Below are 22,029 nucleotides of genomic sequence, written 5' to 3' on the forward strand. Positions count from 1 at the left end.
TAGTCTCACTTCACAGCCAACTGTGGTTGGAGCATCTACCGCTGTTCCCTCTCTCAAGCCAAAAAACACTTTCTACTCACATGTCATTCTCGAGGTCAAAAGCAATAACATCAACAATAAATTTCATTTGTATCGCACCTTTCACGTCAAGAGAATGTTCCAAGGCACTGGATGGTCATGATCCCCACCCAAGCTGATGGTTGGGATCAGGATGGGTGGAGGGCAGGAGGATAGGAAGGTGACCGAAGGCACGGTCGAAGAGGAGGTTCTTAAGATGGGTAATTCACCTATAAATACAGTCACTGGGCTTTATGGAAACACGTTTTTTGGAAACTATATACTGACATCAGGACCTCTGGGAAGATCACCCATGTCCAATCACAGAAGTTGCTATTTGTGCATGAAAATTTAGGTAGTGAAAGTTAGAGCTATCAGAATGTACTGGTCTCATCCCTGCCCCAATCATGACATTGTACAGACTTTAAAAAATACTATGGAAAGTAATATCCACCTGACACCCTCCCCTCATTGAAGTAGCTGGAAGATGGCCAAAACGTAATATAATAATTGCATTTGATATAGTGCCTTATCAAGTCATTGAGACATCTCAAAGCACTTCACAGAATATATTGTAAAGTGTATTATAAATTGTATTTTGTGGGCAAAATAAGGCAGCCAATTGCACACAGCAGGTTCCCATGAACAGTCGTGGATTGAGTGATCACATTTTGTTTTGTTTTCTGTGGAGAGATTACTACCCCAATTTCTGCTTTATGGAAGGATTTGCAGACAATAAAGAAAACAGTAATAAAGCACACTGTGGTGATGACATAATATGGAGATTAAGCTAAAATAAATCTGACATGTGTATTTCTTCATCTTTACAGTAGGCAACCCATAGGAGGGAAATGATACATCCCATAAACATTTAAACCCATCATTACCAAAATCATTCGGAACAGGCTTTGCTCAAAACCTCTGCACCCCATGACGTTTTGGAACAGCTCAAAAGCATTTCTCCATAATTGTTCTTTGATTACTGCGCAATGAATTTTTAAGTTATTAAACTCACTCTATAAAACATTTTAAAAACAAAGTTATAAATGTAGACACAATAGAAATCATCTCCTGGTAAGGGAGAAGGAACATTCAACATTGCAGTTATAAAACTGGCCACTTATGTACATTTCCTAGTGACTGAATGCACATTTTGACAATTCCAAAATCCTGTTCTCCATGATCCACCACCTCCTCCATGCGACCTCTCAAGCACCCTCCATCCTCACTTCTGATGCCAAGCGCAAAGAGGTCCTGGATTTCTTTATCTCCAAGATAGATAACATCTGCTTGGCTGCCTCCTCCTCCTCCCCCAGCCCCACTCACATCACCTACCACCCCATGCCTCCTTCATCACCCTCTCCTCCTATCAGGGCTTCTACCATGGTCAACCACCCTATCCTCCTTTGCCCCCATCTCTCCCTCCTCCCTTTCCCCCACCATCACCCTGATGAAACTCACCACCTACTACCTCGAGCCCTTCCGAGCCTCTAGTCACTCAACTCCCCCTCCTCTGCCCACTGCTGCTTGACGCAATCAACTTTCCTCAGACTCTGTCTCACTCCCTCTCAAAACCGTTGTCATCACTCCTCTTCTTAAAAAATCTACTCTCGATTCCTCCAACCTCACAAACTTCACACCCATCTCAATCCTGCCCTGGCCAAAGTTTTGGAATGAGTCATCGCAAATCAACATTGCGCACACCTCTCCCTCCACTTCCTACGTAAACCCCTGGGGTCGGATTTTCGCCCTATCCACAGCACAGAGACAGCACTTGTCAAAGTAACAAATGACATCCTCTCTCTGTGTGACCAGGGATCCCTCTCTCTCCTCATTCTTCTGGATCTCTCTACCATGTTTGAAACAGTTGATCACATATTCCTACTCCAAAGCCTCTCCTCCCTTATCCACCTTGGTTTGAGTCCTACTTAACAAACCACCAACAATACATCTCGGCAAATGTTTTTTCTTCTCGCCCCTGCCCGGTCACCTGCATGGTATCACAAGGCTCCATCCTTGGCCCCCTTCTTTTCCTCATCTACATGCTCTCTCTCAGCGATCTCATCGGCAGGCATGGGGTAAACGTCCACATATGTGCAGATGATACCCAAATCTACTTCTCCTCCTCCAGCTGAGGCTCCCAGTCCGCTGATGCCTGTCAGCTTGTTAATATCTCGTCCCTGACCCGAGGCCACCCTCTCCCAAAATACCCCAACTACTACTCCCCACCCTTTGTTACTCCCACTCAGTCCTTCTCTCCTACCACAAATTTCCTGCAGTTGAATATCAGCAAGATGGAACCCATACTCTTTGTCTCCTGTCAACATCTTCTTTCATGCGAGTCTGAACTCCTCAACCTCCCCTGACTCTCCCTCAGACTCACCGAATCCGTGTGCAACTTAGGCATCAGGTTTGATCCCCAACTTTCCTTTGAACCACCCATCCGTTCCATGACCAGGATCGCTTTTTTCCACCTTCGTCACATTGATCGCCTCCGTCCATACCTCACATCCAACATAGCCAAAATCCTCATCCACGCCTTTGTCACTTCCCGGCTGGACTATTCCAATGCCCTCCTCGCTGTTCTCCCCAGCTCCATCATACACAAAATTCAATTAATCCCAAACTCCGCCGCCCAGGCACTCAGCCGCACAAAATTCTGCACCCCCATCAGACCAGTCCTTGCCAGGCTACACTGGCTCCCAATTACCAAACGGATTGATTTCACGATCCTCTCACTCTTTTTAAATCCTTTCATGCCCTCGCACCTCCCTACCTTTCTGATCTGCTTAAACACCACTTCACCACTTGCAGCCTCCACTTGGCTGGCTCCAGTCTCCTGTTTGTCCCTTGTCCCCTCCATCATTGGTGGCTGTGCCTTCAACCAAGAGGTGTCTCCTTGGAGCTGAAATAGATCTGAAATGTGCTTCTCAACAGTATGTCAAAATTGGCTCAACCTGCTCTGGCAGTCTGAACAGTCTGGATCCTCAGCCTCTGTGCTCCAGGGCACTGTTAATAACAGCCCAGCCTGGCTCATCAGCAGGATTTGATGCAAAGATTGGAAGGAGGGATTCTTCCTGCTCAGCTCCTGTTAATCCAGTGCTCTGAGACATATCCTGCATAAAGGACTCTATATAAATGCAAGTTGTTCTTGTTCCAAGCCAAAGCCCTAATTGTAGGTTAGTCCTAGCTGGACAAGTAACAGAAAGATTGCCAAACAGTGCTTTCAATGGCAAATTATTCGGTAATAACAACAACAACTTGTATTTATATAGCGCCCTCCACGCTGGAAGGTGCCTCAGAGCGCTTTACAGTAACGGATCCTGGGACCGAGCCAGGGGGAGGGGGAGGAAGGTGACCAAAGTCGCAGTCTTCAGCAGAGACCTGAAAATGGGAAGGGAGGGATCGAGACGAAGGGAGTGAGGAAGGCAGTTCCAGAGCCTCGGGGCATAGTGACTGAAGGCACGATCGCCGAGGGTGGAGCAGAGAACTCGAGAGACGAGGAGGAGGCCAGACCCGGAGAAACAAAGGCAACGGGTACTGTTTTGAGGGGTGGTAGGGGGGTGCGCAGGGACTTGAATACAAAGGTGAGGATCTTGAAATCGATCCTCTGGGATAGGCAGCCAGTGCAATCTGGCAAGGACTGGGGTGATCGGGGAGCGGAGTTTCGTGCGGGTGAGAATGCGGGTGGCAGAGTTTTGAATGATTTGGATTTTATGAATGGTAGTCGATGGGAGATCGGCGAGGAGGGCGTTGGAGTAGTCCAGCCGAAAGGTGACAAAGGCAGCTTTTGGGGAGAGGTATTGCCGGAGACGGGCGATGCGTCTGAGGTGGTAGAAGGCGGTGCTGGTGAGGGACCGGATGTGGGGGATGAAGGATAATTGGTGGTCAAACCTGACGCCAAGGTTGCGTATGGGTTCAGAGAGTTTTAGGGGGAGGTCTAGTAATACCTAATAATAATAATATACCTGATATAATAATAATAATAATAATAATAATAATAATAATAATAATAATAAAGGTATAATAATAATACCTGATTGAACTCCAATAGTTACCCCCCAATGCACACTCTCGGGTGATCAAGTCTTGCTCTTGACAACTTGCACCTAATAGTCTCTGGAATTAAGTAACTAGGAGAGAGTGTTTATTCCATTCCAGTCACAGGAAATTTTCCTATAGATAGAGGCATACACATGGAGAACTCTCAGTCTATTTAGGATTGTATTAAGCTTGGTAATAGGTTTCAGGGGTCAGGCACCTGACTGACCAAAACAACATCTACTGCTCCTCGTGCATCCCTATTTAAAACATACTCCAAATTGTTATTCTTCCATCTGAAGCGTACACTCGGCACATTGTATATACACTTTGCAATGTTGAACTCCATGTGTTAAGAGTTCTGCCGACTCGCTTCAATCACAGCGGCTATTAACAAAGGCAGTATTTTACTAAGTAACACTTCAAATTATTTTTTCTTAACATCAATTGTGTTTTTGCAGCAGGTTTTACAGCTCATTACAGTACTGTGTTTCTTGCTTACAATGTTATCAAGCCTATGTTGCTGATGAATTAGCTCTCACTTACAACCCTGACATTAATTCAGTAATGCGCCATTATCAATATTGCAACATAATTCACTGAGTGCCTTTGGACCACATCGCTTAAATCCTCGGTCCAAAATAGGTTATTGTGTATTTCAATTGGACCGATCGTGCTTCTCTATGAATAATGAATTTCATTCTTTAATTCATTTTAAAATGGATTTTGTCCATCTAACTTACTATAGTAGATGTCTCATGGTGTAACCCTGGCGTAGTGACCTTGAATTACTCTTTTATATTGGAATAATTTACAAACATGTAAAGCACAATACATTACAAGCACTAATGTAGGGATCAATTACACAGGTAGTACATACATGTATCTGAATATAATGAATATTTATACTTGTGTTTCAGTAAGATGTACCAACGTGCAGAATGCTTACTCTACCATGGTAACAATACCAATCGGTATTATATTTTAATCTCAACAAACTGCCCCAAATAGTTATAGATTTGTATCAGTTGTGTTAATTTCATTGTAAATATAATCCGTACAGAGTGTGATCAGCCAGGACTCTGTTTTGCACAAAATGTGCAAATGACTCCTCGGTAAATGTGAAACACACTATGAACTTGGAAAAATACACCAAACGTCATTATTTCTGTAAGATTACTTCTAACCTACGAAATAAATACAAAGTAATTTAAAGTCAAATGAATATATTTTGTAAACATTACCTGTACTGGCCTGTCCTCACCTTTTCCATTTCTGTTTATTAAAGTATTTGTTACGGTTTTATGCATTATAACTTTTTTTTTACCTTTCCTCTGTTTTCCTGACAGATTTCTGTCGCTGTTCAATGCTGACAGAATGTAGTTTGAGTTTGAGGGATTTAGTGAATCTCTGTGAATCTCTGCCTTTGTCTAAAGCACAAGGTCAGAAAAGGAAGGTATGGATGTGGGGGTGTTAGTGGGGGTAAAGCCATATCTAGGCATTTTAAAGGTTAAAATAATACAACTATATCTTAAGAACAAAATAGGTACATAGCAGATTTTATGTACAAAATTGACTTTAATTTCAATACACTGCAAAATATTTATTCAAATATCACTTACCTGAGCTGACCTATTATCCGAACCTCAGATAGATTGGGTGGAGTTACACACTTGGAAATGCAAACGAGTCGTTTTGACATTTTAACGTTTTATTTCAATTAATCAGTGTTTCATATATGTGAATATAAGCTCTGTAAAATTATCTATTTTGTGCTGAACCACTGAACACATCGTAGTAATCAGTGTCGTTTCCTATCTTGTTCTGAGATTCCCAGCTCTCCATAGAAAAGCTACTTATTAATTTATATTTCATGTAAATCACAGTTTTGCTTCCACAATGAAAAGATGATTATTTTATTAAAACATCTACACAAGAGTTTTGTATGAATAAGTAGTGTAGTGCTTGTACATGTTTTTTAAGACAATAATCAAAGCTGGACAAATCTCTTCTGTATTTTTTCTAATTTAATGTTACTTCCATAACTTCTAGCCTCCAGTGTGATGAAACACTTTGAATGGAGATAGCACCAGAACCTTTCCCTTACCTCAGTTGTTTTTTCTGCAATCAATAAGCAGTTGGTACAAAAGGTTTTTATTCATCACTGTCACCACAAGAGTCAACACCATAAATGTTGACATCTTCCTTGCAATCTGATTACTACATATTGTTTGCGGAAGAAGTATTTACTGCCATTTACAACTCGGGTTAGGCAATGATCGCAATGAATATGCAGTAAGCACAAGTGCGCCTGGAGGATCATCAACTCGGTGAACGAGGCCCTTTGGCTCCCAAAACCTGATGGTCTCCTGGCGGGACGAGGTGTCGGAGATGGCCTGCCTCAGGCTTGCGTACGCTAAGATCAGGGGCTACGTACCGAGGGACACGCTGAAGCTCGGCTCAGCCACGGCAAAGGCCAGGTGGGGCCTGACCCCAGCTGGAGCCGCTCCTGCGCTAGCTACGCTCACATCGGCCTCACATCCCCACGCGCCAGGGGATGTTTATATTTAGACTTCTGTATTAAATGTTGTTGAACCATGCTAAAGAAAGACATATAGCCTCATCAAAACCCCCAGGGCATACAAAGTAACATAGTTCATGCATATATGTTTGGAAATCTCTAACAATCACAATTTACGTTAACCTTTGAGTTTACATAAAATTTCACATTGTATCCAAACATTTCAATATGGGGATGAGTATGTGTGTAGCGATATGAAATATCCGAAATAAGTTCTACTTCTCAAATTGTCTAAACATTTATCAAAAGCTACAATATGGAACTTATTTAGTCCCATTGTCATCCTATTGATGGAAATAATCATTGTTTGTGAAACAATATTTCCTAACTGTTATTTGGAACACTTATTTTGGGTACAATACTACAACTCAGTTTAATAGTTCCAGCTGTCACATCAGGTGAAAACATTTCCTTAATGGTTGGAGCACTCGCTTTGCAAGCGAGACACCTGGGTTCAATTCCAGGCAGAGGGCGAAACCTTGGGCAAGTTTCCTTACTCCACACGCCTAATAATAATCCCTCCAAAACAAAACAAAAAAAAAATTGGTCATTTTCAATTGTGGGACACTGCTGTGCGCAATTAGCTGCCCCGTTTCGCACACAAATATACAGTCAATTCACTTTACAGCATATTCTGTGAAGCGCTTTGAGACGTCGAGAAGACATGAAAAGCACTAAATCAAATGCAAGGATTATTAACGATTGTTGCATTAATGCATTTAAAAACGCGGTGGACGGGTATTTGAGGAGGACGGGTTTGCAGGGTTATGGGGAAAGGGCTGGGAAGTGGGATTGACATTAATTGCTCTATTCAAAGAGCCGGCACAGACTCGATGGGCCGAATGGCTTCTTTTTTGTGCTGTACAATTCTATGATTCTATGACTCGATGATATTATTGTAAAGTTTGTTTCGAGTCCTCGTACTCACTGTGTAATCTTAGCAACAGTACAGAATATAGATTAATATACATTATTAGCTTCAGTGCATTTAGCATATATTAACTACAGTATTGTCAGCAAGTATTCATCCCGTGTAAATGGGGGTCACATCTGTAGCCTGTGTCTAGCACTCCTGTCTCTAATTACTGCCAGTATCTCACTGCTTGTATCACACTGCCTGTATCTCACTGCCTGTATCACACTGCCTGTATCTCACTGCCTGTATCACACTGGCAGTATCTCGCTGGCAGTATCTCGCTGCCTGTATCTCGCTGCCTGTATCTCGCTGCCTGTATCTCGCTGCCTGTATCTCGCTGCCTGTATCTCGCTGCCTGTATCTCCCTGGCAGCATCTCCCTGCCTGTATCTCCCTGCCTGTATCTCCCTGCCTGTATCTCCCTGCCTGTATCCCCTGCCTGTATCTCCCTGCCTGTATCTCCCTGCCTGTATCTCCCTGGCAGTATCTCCCTGGCAGTATCTCCCTGCCTGTATCTCCCTGCCTGTATCTCCCTGGCAGTATCTCCCTGCCTGTATCTCCCTGCCTGTATCTCACTGGCAGTATCTCCCTGGCAGTATCTCCCTGGCAGTATCTCCCTGCCTGTATCTCCCTGCCTGTATCACACTGCCTGTATCACACTGCCTGTATCACACTGCCTGTATCTCCCTGGCAGTATCTCCCTGGCAGTATCTCCCTGCCTGTATCTCCCTGCCTGTATCTCCCTGCCTGTATCTCCCTGCCTGTATCTCCCTGCCTGTATCTCACTGGCAGTATCTCACTGGCAGTATCTCCCTGCCTGTATCTCCCTGCCTGTATCTCCCTGCCTGTATCACACTGCCTGTATCACACTGCCTGTATCACACTGCCTGTATCTCCCTGCCTGTATCTCCCTGCCTGTATCTCACTGGCAGTATCTCCCTGCCTGTATCTCCCTGCCTGTATCTTACTGGCAGTATCTCCCTGCCTGTATCTCCCTGCCTGTATCTCACTGCCTGTATCACACTGCCTGTATCACACTGCCTGTATCTCCCTGCCTGTATCTCACTGCCTGTATCTCACTGGCAGTATCTCCCTGCCTGTATCTCCCTGCCTGTATCTCACTGGCAGTATCTCCCTGCCTGTATCTCACTGGCAGTATCTCCCTGCCTGTATCTCCCTGCCTGTATCTCCCTGCCTGTATCACACTGCCTGTATCTCACTGGCAGTATCTCACTGCCTGTATCTCACCCCCTCGTATCCCAACCCCCCGTATCTCACAGTCTACCTCTCTCAGTCTGTATCCCATATCCCACGCCCCGCCCTCACGCCGTATCTGCCATCACGTGTTCGCTGCCCCGCGTCGCTGCGAATCGCGGCCGACGCGCTGACGTCACGGCACTGGTGACGCGGGGGCAGCGGGGAGGCCAGTTCCAATATGGCCGCTGACCCCGGGGGAGCCCCTCTGCCTCTCACCCTCCCTCCCGCGCTCTCCCCTCTCTCCGCCTCTCCTGTCGGGTCCACACCATGGACGAGCTCTCGGTAACGATCCCGGGTCTCGTGTCGCCGCCGCCGCCGCTATGCCAAAGAGAGGAAACAGAAAACGGCTGAAGGAGCGCGGCCACGTCTGCTGTGCAGCAGCGGGTAACGGCCGCGCGGCGCCGCGCCACCGCACCCACACCCGCACCCGCTGCCTGGGCGGCCACCGCGCCCCCCCCCTCCCCCTCCCTCCCCCGCCCCCCGATTGGGCGGCCGACTCGCCAGTAATAATGTTGACAACCCGAGACGTCTCAAAGCGCTTCTCAGTATATACTGTAAAGTGCAGTGACTGTATACCTTGTGGGCGTAACGTGGCAGCCAATTGCGCGCAGCGGCGACCCCACCCCAAACAGTCGCGGGTGGACTGAGTGACCCGAGCGGTTATTATTTTTTGAGGGATTACCCCTCCCCTCCCCCCGAAAAGTGATCCGCCAATCGACTAACAACCGGTTTCCTACTCACTGCACTGCTGGATAAACTGAGGCGTGTGGAGCAAGGAACCTGTGAAGCGCTTTGAGACGTCGAGAAGACGTGAAAAGCGCTATATCAAATGCAAGGATTATTATTATTATTATTATTATTAACCTTGCCCAACGTTTGGCCCTGCCCGGGAATCACGCCAAAGGTCTCTCGCGTGCGAGGCCGGTGCTCTGACCACTGAGCTACAGGACTCCCAATGTCACCTCAATTTACAGGATTTATACTTCCATTGCTGATAAAGTGAAGCTTGTTGCACAGCCCAAATGACAGCTCATCAGCACCAGCAAATGTCCCCATAAGCAGCTGATTAATTTGAAATTAATCAAGTGGTTTGATACATGCATAACACATGGAAGATTAAAGACCGTTGCTACTTTGCTGTGCTCGACATCACTGTCAGGCAGATTGTATTTACTGAAGCAGAGCTTGTCTGAATAGCTACTTTTGAGATCCAAATAGCAGGAATAAGAAAAAATAAATGTCCCAAAACAGTACTGTAATGAGTAACTTGTAAAGGTTTAGGGTTGACTTCAGTTTGAATCATCCCATTCAAACACTGAAGGGTAACAGTTAATTTAATCAGCATGGCACAGTGACACCTATGGGAAATTTACACAGAATACCTTTATTTGACTATCCGTGTGATTATACTGCTGTTTCACTTCCCTGACTTTAAACATGTTTTGTAAATGTTGCCATAATTTTGCACAATGACTGCTGTTGTGTCATCTCTTGCAGTTTTGTAGAGAGTTTTCAAGACCACATGTACTGCAATAACTATTGCACATAGCAATATACTTGAACTATCATTAGACCTTCAAGCTGAGGATCTGTTCAAGTGGTCTGAATAAAACCCTGTTGTGTTTTATACAAAATGTCCTAATTTTTTTTGTTGATAAGTCTGTCACAGCCAAAATCATAATAAATATTTTTTGTCGTCAAAGCAAAATAGACAGGTGGGTTAGCAAATTAACTATAATTTATGATAGATTTAACGTTCTTTTATAAGTTTTCATACATGAATGGGGAGATTCTGGAATTGTCAACTAAGTAGGCGCACAACTAATTGCCCTTGTGTTGTAGAACTGATGTCATAGTTGCGTGGCCATTTCTCTGAAAACCTTGATAATCACCCACCTGGGCACTCACTGTATACTGTAAACTGCTAAATCCAGACTCAGGGCAAATTCATGTTTTCACCTTCTAACTTACGTAGGTTTAGATAGAATGTACAGCACAGAAATGGGTCATTTGACTCGACTAGTCCATCCTAGTGTTTACTTCATCCACTGCTTATTCACTGCCATACGTGGAGTCCTGTAGCTCAGTGGTTAGAGCACTCGAGGCACCTGGGTTCAATTCCAGGTAGTGCGAAACCTTGGGCAAGTTTCCTTACTCCACACTCCTAATAATAATCCCTCCAAAACAAAACAATAATAAATTGGTCATTTTCAATCCATGACTGTTTGTGGGACACTGCTGTGCGCAATTGGCTGCCGCGTTTCGCCCACAAATATACAGTCAATTCACTTTACAGTATATTCTGTGAAGCGCTTTGAAACGTCTAGAAGACGTGGAAAAAGCGCTATATCAAATGCAAGGATTATTATTATTATTACATACCCTTTGATTTCCCCTCTCCCTTGTGAAGGTCAAGCTTCCTCTTAAATTGTCTATACTACTTGACTCAACCACTGAATCAGGCAGCAAGTTCCATGTTTTCACTAATCTCTGTGAGGTAGTTCTCCCTAAATTCTCTTTTAGATCTCCCTAGTTGTTATATAGATTTGTGTCATTATACTTACTAATACGTCTTATACTAATGAGACCCTGGTTACTTAAATGTCTGCTTTGATCTCAATCCAGTTGTGGTTGTGAACAGTTTAGAGCAGAAGGAGGAGGAAGTCCAAAGAAAGTACAGATACTATATGGTGTTTGTATTTTGTAAAAATTACCTTTGGTCAGTTTTGTAGAGGGTGTTCTATAGACCTGTTTGGGTCTATATGAAAACAACAACAACTTGCATTTAGATAGCGCTTTTCATGCGGGGTAGAGTCCTGGAGCCCTTCACAATGGCGGAGTCTATGACAACGAGCTGAATGCGAAAGGCATCTCCTTCCCCCTCTGCACCAAATTTTCACTCTCACCAGAGTCACACAATGGGCACATGGTGAAACCGTACTCCGAAATGAGATGGAACCTGGCGTGGCAGTAACATTTTCATTGCAAAATTTGTGATTTTTATTCTTCAAACTGGAAGACAGCTATTCTCAGTAGGTCTGAGCTGGGACAACATCACCTGTCTTAACTTCAGTACAGAACTGAACCAATCTGCTTTTAGTATGAAACTTTGATATTGTAGAGATTTAATCCAGTGTAAAATTAACTGAGAATGAACCACTCCTGCAAACAGTTTTGGTAATCTCACCAGTAAGCTTGAGGTTTTTTGCTGCTGTTAAGTTTTTTTTTCCTTTTCAGTTACTGTGGCAGATTATGCCGATTCAGACCCAGCTATTGTGAAGAGTGGGAGAGTAAAAAAAGCTGTGGCAAATGCAATTCAGAAAGAAGGTTAGTCTGAATAAATACTTGAAATTTCTATGGTTTTGATAATTTTTTAGGCTTTCAGTTTAACAAAATAGGAGCAGGCCATTGAGATTTCCAAGGCATTGTACCACAATGATTATCAAAAGATATTTTATTTAGATAACTCACTCAGTGATTCAAGATCTTGTGCTGGCCATTAGGATCATGGGGCAGTGATCAGGAACTGAAACCATGTGAGTCTTGGAGATAACATTTTAATTGTTCAAAATTGGACTGAACCTAACTTGGCTATTCTAATGGCCATCTATCTACACCTGATCAAAATTTGTACTCTATAAAACTAAATTGCAAATGGTACAGTACAACTTAATAAACTGCATACTTTTAAAAGTGAATTGATTGCTATAGTTTTGTGGTCAAATTGTAATAATTAATGGTTTTGTTTCAGTGAAGTTATTGTGTGGATTGGAAGCTTCTCAAGTCCCTGTGGAAGAGATTCCTGAGGATCATCTGGACTGTAACAAAGATGGTGATGAGTTGAAGATTTCCAAGAAAAAGAAAAGCAAAAGGCACCAAGGTAAGCCCCACCTGAACCTGTCAAAGTCTGTAATTGTATTCATTAACATTTGCTTTCTAATCCAACTGTTCATTTTTAGTATTTTTTTAAAAATTGCTGAGCTATGTCACTGTTGGATGCTGCAGGAAATTTCCATGTCACACCTACTTACTGAAGTAGCTCCCGAGTGTAAACGCGAGGCATTAATTCTCCCAAGATTATCATAGCTGTTTTCCCTTTTTTTAAAAAAATGTGTCGGATATAGCGTTAATATGTTGATGTATTAAAACTTAATTGTAGAGACGGATATTTGCAGGCAAATATGGCCACTAATTTGCGACATGTTGGAACAAACATTTATCCACTTTCCCTCTTGCTCTACAACAGACGATGGGAACAGTGGAGAACAATATCCGATAGATATTTGGCTGTTTTTGGCATCCTACATTCGTCCTGAGGATGTTGGCAAGTTCGCTCTGATTTGTAAAAGTGCCTGGACAGTTACTTGTACTGCAGCGTTTTGGACTAGACTGTACAAGAGGTGAGACGTATACCAATTAATTATTTCTGGAAATATTACAAGTATCTGGAGACTGTTGTGAAAATCAGTAAGTGATTCTGAAGCACTTTTGCAAGGAGTCTGAGTAAACTACAGGAAAGTCAGGTGTAGAATCCCTATTGCTTTCTTTTGCTTTTGTTTTCAAAATAATCCCTGTCTAGTGCATGTATTATTCAATGGTTGCATATTTTTAATACCCCAAATAATATTGAATTTGTAGTTCACTTCATGTTTTTTGTGGTACATTGCTGTGTGCAAATTGCTGCAGCGTTTGTTCATAAAATACAGTCACTACACTTTACAGTGTATCCTGTGAAGTGCTTTGAAATGTTTCAGTAACCCTATAAAGCGCTATATCAAAATACAATGATTTATTATTAAATTAGATTGAATCTACCTTGGTCAATACCACGATTTACTGTTGTTCCAAAAAAAAGTTTTTATACTTGAAGCTTTTTAGCTTGAGACTTTTTTAAAAAAATTATACAGTACTTAAAATGGGCAAAGTTTGCAACTAGGTTTCTTCAGTTCAGGAGCTCTGATGGATTAAACTCTACGTTCTTGTTTTCACCAGTTTTAATCCAAAGCCTCACAATCTATTGCTGGCTGTGATATGGAGCCTTTTCATGCATGTGGCCAACTTTCAACAACCAAAATATTCCCTGATGCTGACCAAATCAGGAAATATGACTGAGGTTTTAGTGTGTTTGTTTAGCAGTGGCCGTTAGCTGTCTGGTTTAGTGAACTATTGAAGTCAGATCTATTCCATAGAGGTTAAGGACCGTTAAAGTCCATTTTTATTATTTACTATTTTTTAGGATTTTTGGGGGTTTAATTTTTCAACATCAACAAAAACTGGCCTTTATATAGCGTCCTTCAAGTAGGGAAAAATCTCAGAGGGATGGGATTGGACACCAAGCAGGAAGTGGCTGTTCCTAAAGGTAGGAATTGAGACCAATTCAGATTACAATTGGAGGTTAGGGGCATAGGTAGCTGGAGGCTTCGCAACCGATGTTGGTGTGGAGAGAATGGGGATGATGGAGCCAGCACGAGTTAGTTGAGCGAGAGGGGCGGGTGGGTAAAGGAGTTGGCTGAAGCTGAGGAGGATGGCCTCCATCTTCTCCATGTTAAGGTGGAGGATGTTTTGTCTTTGCTCATCCAGGCCTTGATGTCTGCTGTAATATTCTGTAACATCAGTGAACATAGTGTCAGGTACGATGTCATCCATTGATGACCCAATGGAAGAAGTTGATAAATGGAAATACCTGATCAATATCAATAAGAAGGAAGTGGAACTCGAGGATGGAAAATCATGTTGAGGAAGGGAGACGGGGGCTAAAACATATGCCCAATTGCAAGAATCAAAATTGAGGATGTGTGCGGAAAACTGCTTTTGTGAACAGTGAAAAGATTTGTCCTGGATCAGTGGTTTACACAAATAATAAATTTGTTCAGTAAAATTGGGAGAAATCAATAATAATAATCCTAATAATCCTTGCAATTCGTATTGCGCCTTATCACATCTTCAAGACGTTTCAAAGCACTTCACAGAATATACTGTATAATTAATTGACTGTATATTTTGTGGGCGAAACAAATTAATAATAAGTTTAAGATTAATAATAAATATAATAAATTTAAGTGACCAATTTAGTATTATTATTATTTTTTTGAAGAACTTATTACCCCTGGAAAAGAGATGGCATAAATTTACAAGTCTAAAGGTATCAGCCTGCCTCAAATGGCAGCACTCTTATTTTTGAGTTAGAAGGTTGTGGTTTCAAGTCCCAAAACAGGACTTTGAGTTCACAGTCCAGCTAACAGTCCAATACAGACTGGGTGGGGGGGTGGGGGTGAGTGCTCTCAGAGACCCTTTGGTTGAGACAATAAACCAAGGTCTAAGGCGGACGTTGAAGATTCCATAGCACTATCCAAAAGAGAAGCAAGTTTCTCAAAGTGTCCTGATGGACAGTCCCCCAGATAAAATTAATCGTTCGCTTCATGAATGTTTATGCAAGGATTATTATCTTTAATTTTGTCTTTTTTGCCCACAAAACACAGTCACTCCATCTTACAATGAATTCAGTGAAGCACTTTTAGATATCCTTCCAATGCGTTATACCGAATGTAAGGATTTTTTTGTTTAGGTAACGATGCAAATTAGCCAGGTAGCTAATTTTCCAAATGTTGTAGTTGTGGGACTCCATCTTGAAGTTATTTTTGATTTAACTAATGTTAAACTTCTCTGATTTAGGTGTTATCATTCAGATGTTTGCTTGCCCGCACGTTTGCAACCTGAAGGCATAGACAGGTTCCGGTGCCTTCGAATTTGTGTAATTCGCTCGCTGTACTACATGTATGAACCATTTCATTTTCGTCTGTCAGAAAAACCTGCAATTCCTGAATCTACTCCAGATACGTTACAGAACTGTAGTGTGAGTGGACAGTTTAAACCTTTTTGTGTTTACGACAGTGAATTATTTTCTAAGTCAATTTGAACACTTAATTTTTTTTACTGGGAAAGGGCTAGAAGTTGATGGTGCTCTTTTAATGACTGTTAATATAAGACTGGAATATGTCTGACTGCTGACATCCCTGACTTCAATGTGCCTGGTGTTTAGTTTGATCTCCAGATATAAAACCACTGGAAAGATCGAGATACAAAAAAAGTAACTGTGGTTTATAGAACAGAATTGATTTATTTTGTAAATGTGTAACTCTAGCTTACATTTACTTTGTGCATATTGAACTTCCAGACTGACACATGGATATCAGTTACAAAGGTAACAATGTGTTCTTTTAAAGAGGCATTTATTGAAACTTGCTTAAAATGCCCTACTTTTTAAAATAGATTTGGACTTTTGAGAATTGTTTTTTAATGGGTCAGTTATGAAGCTGCTTGCTTCCCATACTGAAGTTACTGAAAGTAGGTTAGTTCACAAGGGCTGCCCAGGGAAATACATCTTCAAAACCAGCACGTGTATTTTTAATTGTTCTGTGAGCCTGTGCCATACAACAAATGGGTGTGGTCAAAAAACAGTACCAGCAAAGATGAAACTAAATGAAGGATCCCAGCTACTACTTTGTCTGAGATGAGCTAACTGAGCACCACTCAGGATGTGAAACTGCAAACTTCTGGTCTGTATGGTGTTCCGAAGCATCAGACCCGCTGGATCAATGGGAGAGCAAGGGCATCTTTTTATTGCTATTTAGGCAGTTTCTGAATGGTTTGACCACGTAACTAACCCATGTGCTAAATTAATAAAAATCCTGCTTTTGTTTAGTGTTTGCTCTATTGGTGCAAGAAAGGAACTGGTAACCGGCAAGACCAAAGATGGGAGTTCAGCTACAAATTCAAGAAGCAGGTGTGAAGTTAAGTCCAGTTTGTAAATCGTGGTTTATTTAAAGATGATGGCAATTACAAGGAAATGTGTTTACTGTTCACCATAAGGAATAGTGTGTAATATCTCTACCGGTGCTCTAATCAGTTTTTTCATTCTGATTAGAATAACTCACTATGTGAATATATATGCAATGCTGCATTGCTGGAGTGGTTGACAGAGCCTGCTCAGCTATTAGCACTATCGCCTATTAGCTGGAAGGTTGTGGGTTCAAAGTCCCACATTGGGCTTTTGAACTCCCGTTGTCTGGGCTGACGCTTTTGTGCACTGCTGGGTGGGGGACACATCCAATCATTCACCATCCTTTGGATGCGATGTCACACCGAAGTTCCATCTACCTATTCAGGTGGAGATTAAAGATCCTAGGGTACTATTTGAAAAGAGAAAAGAGTTTCTCCTGGTGTCTCCTGGTCAACAATCATCCAAATAAAATTGGTCATTTACTTCATGGCTGTTTGTGGGACATTGCAGTGTGCAAATTGGCTGCTGTGTTTGCCCACAAAATACAGTTGCTACAATTTATTATTATTATTAATATTGAAATGCCCTCCTCATTGGCCTCCCTAGCTCCACTATCCACAAAATCCAACTGATTCAAAACTCTGCCACCCGTATACTCACCTACACTGAACTCCATACCTCATCACCCCTGTTCTTGCCAGGCTCCACTGGCTCCCTGTCACAGAACAGATCGACTTCAAGATCCTCTCACTCATCTTTAAATCCCTTCACACTCGGGCACCTCTGTTCCTCTCTGAGCTGCTTACTCTTCCCCTCTCCCCCACTGCCTCTGCTCGACTGGCTCCGGTCTCCTGCTTGTCCCTCATCCCCTCTGCTCTACCATCAGCAGCCGTGATTTCAACCATTACCCCCTGAAATTCTGGAACTCTTTCGCTCAATCTCTCTGCCTTGCCTCCTCCTCCTCCCCGGTTTGGGTCAGGCTTCATTACTGTTAAGCGCTCCGAGACTCTCCGTGTGAAGAGCGCTGTGTAAATGCAAGTTGTTTATAGTATATCCTGGGAAACACTTTGAGATGTCCCCCTGACGTGAAAGGCCCAAATCAAATAAAAGGATTATTATTATTTTGTAAACTCCTGAAGATTCTTATTGTGCTCAAACTTTATTGGAAAAAAATTGAAACTTTATCACCTCCTTTAGTCATAGTGGAGTTACTGTTTGGATCTCTCACATGAAGTGCGTGAAAAGTTGAAATGAGAAAGCGCACAATATTGATCTATTTAAAGCCACTAATCTCAAATGTTGATTTATCATGCGTGCCATGATTTACATTCTTTAGTCACCCAAGTTGAAGAATGGTTATCGAAATGGACTTCAGTTTCCCCGACAATATGAACAGGTGCACAGGAATCCTGACCAGGACTGCTACTTGTTGCAGATCACCACTCTCAACTTCATCTTCACACCTGTGGTTATGGGCATGACCTTAACACTGGTAGGGCCTGGTCTGAATGTTCTAACAATTGATTTCAAAAAGCTAGACTCCTCTTCAGAATTCAGAATTGGGTTTGTTTTGGGAAAGAGGGTAAACAAGGGGAATTGCTATCTTCTAATTAATAACTAATTGGCTTTCAATCTCGTGGTCCCAGATCTTCGCTTGGATGTGTCCTGTTTATAATCCTGCTGTGCATTTTTTTAGGTAAAACTATTTGGAATATTTTAAAGATGTTGCAGTCAATTTTCAACCAAAGCAGCAGATTATACTTCAGATTCTGCTCATAGTAAAATGTGAAAATTGACTGATTCCAATGTTGACTTTTGTGTGATTGACAAGATTACCTGAAGTTTTTTTAAATTATTGATTTCTTTAATAAACACGAACCAAAAAAGCAAGACTTCTGAAATGGCACTCAAAAGTATGTTGATATTATTCATTACTACTCAGTCGATGTTTTCCTGCAGGCAATATAAGATTTTTTTTTTCGCTGCAGTTCACAATAAATGTGAGCAGTGATATGAGGCACCACCGCGTCAGGATGATATTTCAAGACTCACCGATACAGCATGGGAAGAAGCTACAAAAGGACCAAGGCCTCCAGGTTATTTTGGATCCTGTGCAGAGTGTACGTTTACTGGACTGGTGGCATCCACAATTCCCCTTTTCTTATACCATTTAATTACACCATTCCATTAAAAAAAGTTATTGTAAAACACAAAAATCGGATGCTGGAAAGTGTATCGCATGAAAGGCGTGAAAGATGAGTTCAGTTTTTAGAGCAATGGAATTTAGAACTTTTGAAATTCACTGTTAATAGAGTACAGATGCTAGCGACTGAATGCAAAGTTTTGTTAAAACTATGTAAAGACCCAAGATCTGAAAAACCTAGTGCGGTTTATAAAAGGCTGTTTTCAATGGTTTCTTCAAATGTTAAATTTTGTGCTGTTTGTTAGTCTCTGAACATGTTCCTGTAAACCCTTGTAGTGGCGCAACCAGCGAGACAACACTTCCATGCAGTAACAGCCCAGCTTACTCTTGATGTAATGTGCAGGACTTATGGGTTATAAAAACTCATGTCAAAGACCATGTTGTAATGGTTCTGTCAAATCCCACACAAAAAAAAATGTTAAACAGCGCCCTGTCACTGCTAGACAACTGGAATTTACTCATGTAAAAGTCATGAAAGGGTTTAATTGGGAGATGACTCTGTTTGCTGACTATGAAGAGCTTCTGAATTCAGAAAGACAAGTCTCAGTTCCCAAGTCTGATCTTGGAGGATTTACCATAGAATAAGCTAAGGTTTTGGAGGGGTCATTGAAAAAATGTGTTTTTTTTAACATAATTGAGCTACTGTATCTACTGGCCTTACATGAGGCGCAATGAAGTCTTTCCAAACCAGCAATGGCACCTAGGCTTGTGAAAATTCATCCTGATATATTTTTGTGGCTGGGGGTTTAAGTCAAAACAAGTCTTCTTGACTCTGTAAAGGAGTCTAAAAGGCAAGGCTCAACACTGTAACTGTAGAATTTCCAGTAACTCATGTACACAAAGATTTTTAAAGGTTTTAGACTAAAAATTGCCAGTCTTACAAGTTACAACTCACACCACAATGCAAGCCTTTTGCTGAATGTGTTTTACTGTTTTTTTCAACAAAAGATTCAAATTGAAGTTGCTAGTATCGTGCTAACTGAGACGTGTTTCTTTTAGGGGGGAAACTATGGTGGGAGAGAAATTATTCTGCTTCTCTTTAAATGCTGCTCTCCATTTAGGCAAATGATTTAGAACAAAACCAACTTCGTTGAACGTTACTTTTTTTTAAAAAACCAATAGAATTCACAGTGGGAGGTGGATTTAAAGAAGAACTTTACTGTCATGGGTACAATATGAATGGTTAAGACAGTTTGAATACTACAGTACGTTATTCTACAACGATGTGAATATCCATCAACCAGGTGTAGTTTGTTCAGGTGAAATAATACAAATCTTACAGTGCAGCTTGAATCTTGCAGAAAATGTTTTGGGCTGGTCAAAGGCTTGAAAATGGTTGAGTAGATGTATTGTCATTGGTGTTGCCGTCTGTGTACTTTGTGCTAACGCGTTTTGGCTTCAAAAGCTGTTTCTCATTAATTGTTTTATTTTAAGACTGAATTGAGTGTTCCTGAAGGAATCTGCATCAAATGCTCAATTGCTTCTGTGTTTGATGCGAAAATTCATATTGTTTGAAAATGACTTTTTACCTACTCCCAGTTATTCTCAATGGAGGCTTTAGCATCTGCTATCTATTGTTTGTTTCTGATGTTGTCATCCAGTTGGTTGTTCAATGACAGTAAAATCGCTCCTTTAAAAGTTCCTCATTGTCTACCCAAGACCCTTAAGGGACAATATTTGAGCCGAGGCTGATCATTGGTGCAAATGTCGTGGTCAAACCAGTTAAAAGGTGGGTACTGTCAGCCAGACTCCAGTATCAGTTACCTACAATCTTGTACCTGATGTTTGCTTTATATTTTTGCATCAGTTTGGCAAGAATAGTGTGTATATTAGGAATAAGAAATGTGCAGGGTTTTTAATTATTCAAAGCATGCTTTATGATTAGTATTTACTGCAAATGATTTGGTCCAGAAATTGCCTCGCCTTCTTGTAAGGATTATTAAAACGGGTAACTGAATGGAACTGTTTGAAAATACAGTAGTCACTGTTAAGTTTGATGATTGTTAAAACATTTATTTTAAGAACCATTAAATCTTGAATAAGATGTGACTTCAATGTGCCTGGAAACGGTTCACTTTTTGTGGAACAAAATTGTACAACCTGATTGTGGCAAATACAAGGAATGTATCCTGGTCCTTTCCACACAAGGTAATGTACTGGAGAAATTCAACATGAAATAGTTGAGTTTTTCAATAAAGTGAAGGTGAATGTTTTCCCAGCACCTTTGTGACAATTTTTGTCCTTGAGCTGAGATCCTGAATGAGAGCAGTGTGCACAGGGCTAGACTGTCCAGCCATTACCTGTCTAATCTGAGCATTACTAGATTTTCCCTCAACTCTTCTGAATACTAGTTAGTGGCTGTGAAGGACAAATCTTTAAGGTATTATTCATCTTAAATGTGCATAAGGATACTTCTATTTTTTAAGATTTGTTTTAAAAAACCCTTCTAACTCTGAAGTTCCTGGCTCGGTACATTGACGGCAGTGTTTCAAATAAAATTCATGCAGTATTGGAGGAAAGCTTCTTATTCATTTTATTTGGGGCAAGTTCATTGACAGGGAATGAACAAATCATTTCAAGCAAATATTGCTGGTAAATCATTTTAAATTGATCTTTGAATGTTGACTCTTGACCCTCTCGTGTCCCCGTCCCCCCCCCCCCTTTTAAAATGCACTCTTACATGCTAAGTGTGGAAATAATGCCCTCAGTAAATTAGCTCTTTGGTGCCTCTTGGGATAAATAGGAAGAAATTAGTCAGAATTTTGGCTGCACTTTGATAGAACTAGACAGAATTGATTTGCTTATTTGTAAAATATCAGCAGGTCCGGAATCTGCACTGCGTAGAATGTGTGTCACTGATGCAGTAAGATCTTCAAACAGAGGTCAGGGCTCTTGAGCTGTTAAATTTGAACAATACATTACTATCACACAGTACAATGGTCTTTAATAAATTGTATTGTTATGAGGTCATTTTCATGTATGAATGAAAAGTATGCAACCGGCAAGTGTGCTTCCTGATTATTTGTAAAACATTAATTTTAATAAAATGGAGATTCCACTGTCCAGTGATAAAAAATTGAATGTAAAAGCTGAAATCGAGTTGAAACGTGCAAAGGTACAAGCAATTTACAGATGGACCAGATTTCCTTTGTACATTGCTGTATTCCATGAACTCAATAAAGTTTGTGTAAGACA

At 41.5% G+C, this 22,029-nt stretch overlaps 1 protein-coding gene across 1 annotated transcript; it reads left to right on the plus strand.

Moving 5' to 3' along the window:
• The first annotated feature begins 9,000 nt into the window (after positions 1-9,000).
• tmem183a (transmembrane protein 183A) lies at positions 9,001-22,029 on the plus strand. Its single transcript, XM_007894155.2, has 8 exons — positions 9,001-9,235; positions 12,089-12,178; positions 12,603-12,731; positions 13,098-13,251; positions 15,524-15,704; positions 16,554-16,634; positions 17,968-18,123; positions 18,620-22,029. The coding sequence occupies exons 1-8, from the start codon at positions 9,172-9,174 to the stop codon at positions 18,803-18,805; spliced, it is 1,041 nt and encodes a 346-aa protein (XP_007892346.1). The 5' UTR covers positions 9,001-9,171; the 3' UTR covers positions 18,806-22,029.

Source organism: Callorhinchus milii, unplaced genomic scaffold, assembly GCF_018977255.1.
Source record: "Callorhinchus milii isolate IMCB2004 unplaced genomic scaffold, IMCB_Cmil_1.0 Scaffold19, whole genome shotgun sequence".
Classification (NCBI taxonomy): domain Eukaryota; kingdom Metazoa; phylum Chordata; class Chondrichthyes; order Chimaeriformes; family Callorhinchidae; genus Callorhinchus; species Callorhinchus milii.

Bases quoted from the DNA above. Each gene is read 5' to 3' on its own strand.
- tmem183a (XM_007894155.2), top strand. From the start codon at position 9,172: ATGCCAAAGAGAGGAAACAGAAAACGGCTGAAGGAGCGCGGCCACGTC. The intron at 9,236-12,088 runs GTAACGGCCGCG...TTTCCTTTTCAG, and splicing joins CGTCTGCTGTGCAGCAGCGG to TTACTGTGGCAGATTATGCC. The intron at 15,705-16,553 runs GTGAGTGGACAG...GCTTTTGTTTAG, and splicing joins ATACGTTACAGAACTGTAGT to TGTTTGCTCTATTGGTGCAA.